Source organism: Gadus chalcogrammus, chromosome 18 (assembly GCF_026213295.1).
Source record: "Gadus chalcogrammus isolate NIFS_2021 chromosome 18, NIFS_Gcha_1.0, whole genome shotgun sequence".
Taxonomy (NCBI): domain Eukaryota; kingdom Metazoa; phylum Chordata; class Actinopteri; order Gadiformes; family Gadidae; genus Gadus; species Gadus chalcogrammus.
The window spans coordinates 2229464-2237886 of record NC_079429.1 but is presented as its reverse complement, the minus strand read 5'-3'; the positions used below and the strand labels follow the sequence as shown (position 1 = coordinate 2237886).

At 49.5% G+C, this 8423-nt stretch overlaps 1 protein-coding gene across 1 annotated transcript; it reads left to right on the top strand.

Annotated features, from left to right (window-relative positions):
* The first annotated feature begins 7790 nt into the window (after window positions 1–7790).
* Window positions 7791–8357, top strand: LOC130371728 (protein shisa-6). Its single transcript, XM_056577588.1, has one exon. It carries the CDS (start codon window positions 7791–7793, stop codon window positions 8355–8357), a length of 567 nt encoding a protein of 188 aa, XP_056433563.1.
* Window positions 8358–8423: the final 66 nt, after the last annotated feature.

The following is an 8423-nucleotide window of genomic DNA, read 5'->3' as shown; positions in this document are numbered from 1 at the left end:
CCGCATTCATGTATATCTGTGTGTGTGCGTGTGTGTGTGCGTGTGTGCATGTGTGCGTGTGTGTGTGTGTGTGTGTGTGTGTGTGTGTGTGTGTGTGTGTGATTGTACCGGCGATATAAGAAACACGCCGTGGTAGAATCAGGCTATTCAGGCTAACCATGCAATTGAAGCGATGTCAATACACAAAAGGAGAAGGGTATTATCCTCAGCCAAAACATTGAGAATCCAGCAGTTAAACAGCATCCGTCTTTTGTCTGTTTCACAGGGCAGCACTAAAACCACGGACTGATGAAAGGAGGGAGGGTGAATCTGAAGATTGAGAGTACCTGGGCTCATTGGACTGTAATGTCGTTTTGTTAAAATAAATCTTTTTTTCGGTTGCCGGCTGGGTTTTTGCAGCTATCTCTCTCCTTCTCGGACAAAGCCAGTGTTCTGAGTGGAGTTGAAAGGCTTGTTAGGAATAAAAGGTTAACTCAGAGGTTGGCTGAACGTTCTGAGGAAGTATGGGAGAGTGTTCTCCCCTTATTGGCAGCTGTGACCCACTTTACACAGTTAATCTACGGCGTGTGTGCACATGCATGCACCGAGCACATGCACTAGCACATGCGCACACACATGCACCGTGGGCTTGTGCGCATGTGATCATGCACGCCTACATGCGGGGCACAAAGGACAAACGGAGATGCGTGTTCGTGTGCATATGGTGCGTGTGTTTGTGTGTGTGTGTGTGTGTGTGTGTGTGTGTGTATGTGTGTGACACCATCTCATCATGTTTGTATGTGCTTGTGCATGTGTTCTCTTCACGTGCGCGCACACACAGACACACACACACGCACACACACCATCTCACATCGGGCAAAGATGCGCACAGGCGCATACAAATATGTACATGCACACACAGACAGACACACAGATGAACACATTCACACACACACATGCATGCACACAAACAAACGTGCGCACCCACAGACAAACACACATACACACACACGCACACAAAAAACACACAAGCACATTTACCGTAATGCTTCAGTGGAGAAGAAAACAGTGGCATCTGGAAAAGTCATCCCCAGGGAAGATCTGGCATGATTTGTGTGTGTGTATGGGCTGGGGGCGGAGGGGGCAGTATTTTCCATAAACCACCTCACTAACGGTAAAACGGGGTGCATACTTTGGCGAGGTCGTAAGAACCGAAGTGCTTGACTGCGGAAAGAACAATCATACACGTATACCTCTGAGATGTTGCAACTTGACGCAACGGCGGCAGACGACGGCCGTCCGAAAATTGTATGCGAGCGTGATTAGTCAGAAACACAAGGTGGGCGTGATTTATATCGATTGTGAGTCCCCCGTCCCCACGGATCTCCACTGGTCCTGACTAATGAAACGCCAGCGTCCAAACCGAGATCGCCTTGAACGAGACGATGAAGCAAGTTCCCGAAATAAAATGTATTTATGGTGAAGTATGCATGAACGCTCGATTTGCTGAGCAAGAGTTCACCTGGACCACGCACACACTGACACAAGCAGCGATCCGATAAAACCGGACAATGTAACGCCCCCTCACCGCTCGGGGACGAGCCGGACGAGGTATCAAAGTAAGGGCGCGCATGTTAGAACACTATCAATATATAAAGCGTTGACACACACTCCCAATGAATCACACATTGTGTCATCACATGTGTGCTAGTGTGTTTGAGAGAGAGAGAGAGAGAGAGAGAGAGAGAGAGAGAGAGAGAGAGAGAGAGAGAGAGAGAGAGAGAGAGAGAGATGGAGAGAGAGAGAGAGATGGAGAGAGAGAGATGGAGAGAGAGAGAGAGAGAGAGAGAGAGAGAGAGAGAGAGAGAGAGATATGGAGAGAGAGAGACAGAGAGAGAGAGAGAGAGAGAGAGAGAGAGAGAGAGAGAGAGAGAGAGAGAGAGAGAGAGAAGCTCTCCCTCAGGCTCCTTCAGAGTAGAGTGGGCCAAATGTGTATCATCTCTTGTGCGGTGACCTTGTTTGTTGAAGCCAGTGGCTAGCCGCTCCAGCACTGTCTGCTCAGGCCTCACTACCGCTAGGTCTGCCAACTTTCTCACTACCGAGCACGGAGAGAAAAGGTGATGCATGATGTTGAATATAGCGTATGTTCGGTACAACACAGAGGACAATACAGTACGAAACCCTAACTGATATGGGTCTGAATGGTACGTAAGAGGTGTGAGTGTGTGGGGGGGGGGGATGTCTCTCTTCATTAGGCTACAGGTTATCCTTAAAGCTCCATGAGCCCTGGTGCTGGAGATAATTGAAAGTATGCAGGGGGCAAAGGCACTTGTGAATGAAAGCGTCTCGTAAAATGATGGAGTCGAAAGTAGTCATTTGTGTGACATCTGAAGCTTGTTAAATCGAACAAGCTGTGGATTTTTACGGTGGGCAATTATGCTGGTTGGTTGCTGGAATGATCGTTTTAAACATGACATTAGTTTATTTTTGAAGACGATTGAACCACTTATGAATCCAGATTGTAACTTTTTTACACATTTTTAATTGCATTTCTAACTTACGTGCAATTTGTAAAAATGTGTTCAACTCTGCGCTGACATAGTTGAGATTTATAAATATATGGATATCCCTTCCGTAGCACCTACTATACCTCTCGCAGTATTGGCTCATTAGCCAACTTCTGTGCCCTGCTGGAGATATGGCCCCGGTGAAAAGCTGACAGCAACATCAAACACCCAGGCCCAGAGTCCTGGGCCTGGCTATAAAGGAGCAGGAGCAGGAGGATAGCAGAACCCAAGAGAGCCCAATCCTCCATATGACGGCCCTGTTGTTATTCAAAGGGCGTCGTTTCACCTGACTCCTTAAAGAACTTTTGAGGAGTCTGTTTCTTAAGGCTTCATTTGAATAACAGTACTTCCGCCATAAATCTCGAAATTACAATGCACGCACCACAGCTCCGGCGGTTCGGGAAACCGCTGTCGCAGAGATTGTGGGATTTAGTCCCGTGTCTTTTTTTTTCTTCGAGGTTCGGGGCATGGGGAGCGGAAGGAACAAGACAAAATGACAAGATCCGTACCTTAACCCGGCCTGCCATGGAGGGACGTGCTCTGTGAGCGCGCAGCCACGAGGCCTCCGGTGTTTTTCATTTATTTTCAGACTTACGCTTTCGCCGACTGCCTGGCGCCCCACGGGCGACCAAAGCTGAAGAATTATCCCAAACTTCTCGACGAGGCATTTTCTCCTCAGCGGGGAACTCAGCAGCATGCATAGTTAAGCCCACGGATGGGCGGTTCCTCTTTAAAACCGCCCTTTGTACCCTGTCCCCGTCTCCTCTCGGTCATTTGGGGGTGGATGGAGGAGAAACTTTTTTAGGGCGGGGGGGGGGTTTTCAAAAAGAAATGTTGGGTCTGGCATGCCCTGGCAGAGGAACATGACATGTTTGAGTCCGGGGTCGAATCCCTGCAGAGGGCGAGATGCAGAGACGAGGGCGGCGAGGGCCACAGAGGCGATCGCACCGGATGACGATTCGCTCCGGCGCTCGGTCTGAGCTGTGACAGCAAAGTGTTGTCGTGTTCTGGGGGAGAGCAGCGCACGACGCTCCCTCTCTCACGACGTTCACCACTCTGTCGTCGCATCAGAGGCAGCTTGGAGCGAACTCTGGACGTTGGGGAACCTCTGTGACTGCCTGTATCTCCATTGAGCAGGATGTCGCTTAAATGATGACCTTTAGCTACAGTATGTATTGAAATGTGTGATGGGTTATCTGCCGGAGACATTCCTTTAACAATTGTTTCCACCAAAATAACTGTTTAAATATGAATTAGCATTTTATGAATATGTATGTGTTGTCACCGTTGGTCATATTTTTTAATTGTTTGTGTTTATGTCTCCCCTCCAACTGTGTACTATCTTCAAACCGTTTTTGTCTCTTGTGTTTCAGTGTTGATGCATTGAGTTAATTGAAGTCTGCCTTTGATTGGTTGGACGTGTGGCTGGGGGCCGTGCTGATTGGCTTGCCAGGTGTCAGTGGGGCTTAATTATCAGCGGTTGACAACACAAATTGCCACTTCTCTCCCCGGCGTTTAGTTTGGTATTCGTGGTATATTTGGGAGTTAATAAATCTTTTTTCAGTTCGATGTACTTTCCGTGTGGCCATTTAAGTTCTCGGGAGCCGCGGGGAGGAAACGGGCACTTCCTTGATACAGCTGGTTCTACTCCACTGCACCAAATAGCTATGATACACCACATGTCCTGCATCACGAGTGGGAACCGAAAATACAGACTCCACGGCTGTTAGGTCCGGCTTTACCCGATGTAGTTTATTTCTTTTTTTAAAGGAAACTCCTCCATGGCTTTAGGTTATTGCTGTGAGTCATCACGGCGGGTCCGTTCTGTGGTATAACTAAGCCCACTCGATCAGAATGAAAGTGATGGACCACCACCGTCCCCCCGGGAGGAGCGGGTGAGCGTATAAAACGCACCTGCGGAGCCTCCTGTTCTCCATAGCGGCTCGTCTCCGTCTGTCAGGCGCGTTCGGTGAGTCTGGCCGAGCCGCGTATCAAATATTCATATCCTGCTCGAACAATGTTGGGGCTTGTTAAAAATAGATACAAATCCTCAGCAAGTATTTGTTATTGAAGCCATTTTGTCTCCCTTCTTCACGTGCTCGTTCACATCTATAATATTATATAATATTATATCATCTATTATTGTATAATGTCTAATAACGTCAAATAAGAATCCTATAAAGTCATATAATACCATTCAACAGTCAGACATGAATTATTGGAGAGAAAGAACGAACGCAATAGCTTTAGCTCCAACTCCCAATCGTTATTATCTCCACAACCGTCAAGAATCCATCCCAATGGGAATAAGCTCGGGTGTCACTCGCATGCAGCCCAGCGTCATCCCAGGAAGCAGAGCAGCGGTACGTCCCCTGGCGGTGACACACCCGCCGCCCACCCGCAGGCCGGTACTGTACGCACACAGGGGGCTGCCTCGTCCAGCCCGCTATTAATGCATTTACTTCTTGACGTCTGCGCTTCCCCGCATCTCTGAGCACATCCATACCCTATGCTGGAGGCCCCCCCCCGGTGACCGCTGCACTAGTCTGTTTGTGTGTGTGTGTGTGTGGGGGGGGGGGGGGGGGAAGAAGGCTCTCCTGGTGAACACTGCACTAGTGAGGGGGGGGGGGGGGATGCATTTTTTATTACAACAAGTATAGATGGCATGGTGGGAGAAAAAAGAGAAAGATGAAAAAAAAAAAGTGGTTACCAAGCAACTGCTTCACAGCCGTACCAATCAGCGGTGATGTCGGAGAGAAATTGAGGCACAAATATTTTCACACTCTATCTGTAGTGTCACTCGATATGCGCACAGCAAAGAAAAAAACACCTGATACTGCTTTGGTCCTTCTCGAAGGCAATGCTAAACCGAAAAACGTTATTAAGCACTTTTTTTTTAAGGACTGTGTCGTGGGCATTCAATAACCACCTGTTCTTTTTTATATTTTAACCCATGAAGAGGTAGAGCTTTGGACTCTGTCTGAGTGTGCGTGCGTGCGTGTTTGTGCACAGCGGTAAAAAGGATGTCGACTTTACGTCTCAACTGTTATGCTAGGACTCCCCTGGGGAATCCTGTCAGGGTGGAAGGTGTCGACAGACAGCACATGGTCATATCACTGGTGTCACTGGTTGTCACTGGCCAGGCCAAACAAGGTCCTTCGAGGGCTCGGACAGGAAGTGATGCTCACCTAACCCTTTTCCTTCTCTCGGTATTGTGTGTGAGACTGTGCGTGTGAGGGCTCTGCGTGTGTATGAGTGTGTGTGCATGTGAGTGTGCATGTGTGTGTGCGTGCGTGCATATGTACGGATGTGCGTATGTTTGTTTGCGTGTATGTATTTGTGTTTGAGTGTGTGTGAGAGGGAATGTGTGTACATGTGTGTGTGTGTGTGTGTGGAAGTATATATGTACGGATGTGTGTATGTTTGTGTGCGTGTGTGTTTGTGTTTGAGTGTGTGTCAGAGGGCGTGTGTGTGCATGTGTGTGTGTGAATGTGTGTGTGTGTACAGGCTATACATATCTATTCTGTATATAAAGTCCATAATCCCATACATTCCACGTAGCGACATATCGGATGCGATGCGTCGAGGAGCGTATTCCCCCCGTCTCGTCGCTCAGGTACAGATAGGGATACTGATCGCCACACAAATTGAATCGACATCCGCATTATCAGAACAAATGAATGCATTAACTCAGGTTTTGAGGCTGGCTTCAGGTTTGATCCCACTAACGACAACGCCCGCTAAACAGGCTGCTAGCTAAGAGAGAGCCGTTAAAAAACGGATCGATAAACTATAGACGTATCGATGCCCTGGCTGGGGTCGCACTGGAGGTGTGTGTGTGTGTGTGTGTGTGTGTGTGTGTGTGTGTGTGTGTGTGTGTGTGTGTGTGTGTGTGTGTGTGTGTGTGTGTGGGTGTGTGTGTGTGTGTGTGTGTAAACGGCGTCCATGCATGCAGAGCGGGCAAGGCGGGAGGAGGAATGTGAAGCCATTTCATTTAGACGTGTTAGCGCATATAGCCCAGCCCGACTGGGTGAATCCAATCCAGCGATAGTCGGGGAGGAGTGACGCCGGAGCCAAAGTGATGTAAGAGACGGGAGGGTGGGAAGCAGAGAGGAGAAGGAGGAGGAGGAGGAGGAGGAGAGACGGAGTCAGTAGAGCTCTGATATTCTCCTCACTCTCCGAGAGCCACACGACAGAAGGGACATCACCGGGCGAGAATCTCCTAAGAGGTAAGAGGATGGCTTTTGGCTTCGCTGTTTTTGCCTTCAACCACACACACACCATTTAGCATACTTGTATGTTAGTTGTTTATACCCTGACAGGATGAGTTATGGGTTTTCATCACCGTTTTTCCAAGGATTTGGTTCTCAGCTGCTTCCAGTAGGCTAGTCAAATGCATTCAAAATAAGTGGAAGTCGAAATGCAGCCTCAAGGCTTATTAGATAGAGCCAGGGCATTTTTTTTTATGTGTTTGCGATAATGTAGATCAAATTGAAAGCCTGAAGATAAAAAACATATATATATATACGAAATTAAATTAACTAAGAAAATGTGTCAATTACCTCGACATGCGTAACTCACCCTCGATAAACACACATAATAAGACCAACGCTTAAAAAACATCCACTTTCACATGCACAGACTCGGGTTTGGGTTGTTATATCATTGGTTTATCTCCCCTGCTGCTGTAGCGTCACTGGGGCTCTGAGCAAGATGTAGACTCTCCCAGTGAACATTCCAGGCGGACGGCGTCCACCTTCAGCACCTTGGACAGCGACTTCATTTCGCTGCTCATTTCAGAACACTTCTCTCAGAGGAGAGCGACCGGCCAGAGAGAGTCACGGAACAGCCCCGAAGAACACTATCAACCGGTCCGCCGCACTGCCGCGACATGCGGGGCCACTCATATCGGAAGAGTGCGGCAAAAGTGGGCTTTTAGTTTCTGTGCGGTTCGCTAAGCAGCCTCGCGGCTATTCAAAATACGAAAAAATAAGCACAGAAGAGCTTTTCCTACGAGCGACGAGAGGGAGGATCCACCACAGATGCATTCGATGTGACCGCGTCGGCAGTATGGAGCGGAGGACGGACGGGCCAGCAGTCTCCAGAAGCCAGTGTACCCGGGCCGCCGTGCGTCCTCGCGGGGTGAAGACGCACTGACGCGCCCCCCCGCCCCCCGCCGAGCTCTCCTCCACCTCAGAAGAAGAAGCACCCAGCCGGTTTTCTTTTAGTCACGTTCATCGCGCGATGGGGATACAGCACCTTTTACTTCTGCTCATATACCTGGACCCGCTGTGCGTGCTGGGCGCTGCCCCCGGCGGCGGGAAAAAGGTGGCCAACAAGGTGCCCAAAAAGAGCGCGAAACCCAAAGACGCAGCAAACAACATCACCTCCGCGGCGGTTCCAACCGCGGCGTCGCAGAAGAACGTGCCCCTGTCGACGGCCGCCAGCAACCACGACACATGCCTGGGCTACTACGACGTGAGCGGCCAGTATGACAAACAGTTTGTGTGCAACAACACGAACCACCGCTTCTGCTGCGGGACCTGCTACCTGCGCTTCTGCTGCGAGTACAAGAAGGACCGGCTTGACCAAAAAGCATGCCGGAACTACCACTCGCCCGACTGGGTGCAGACGCCGTCCCCGGCGCCCGTCCCGACGGGGGAGACGTACGACCCGAGCATGGACCAGACGAACACCGCGGTGTACATCACGTGTGGGATCATTGCCTTCATTATAGTGCTCGGCGTGTCGGCCAAAGTTGCCTACGACAAAGCCACGGAACCGCCTCAGGAGATGAATATTCATAGGTGAGCAATCTCAACCAATCAAGTAATCAGTTAATTAATTCCGCAATTAATCACTCAATCTATCTATCTG

Coding starts and splice junctions, on each gene's coding strand:
- LOC130371728 (XM_056577588.1), top strand. CDS start 7,791: ATGGGGATACAGCACCTTTTACTTCTGCTCATATACCTGGACCCGCTG.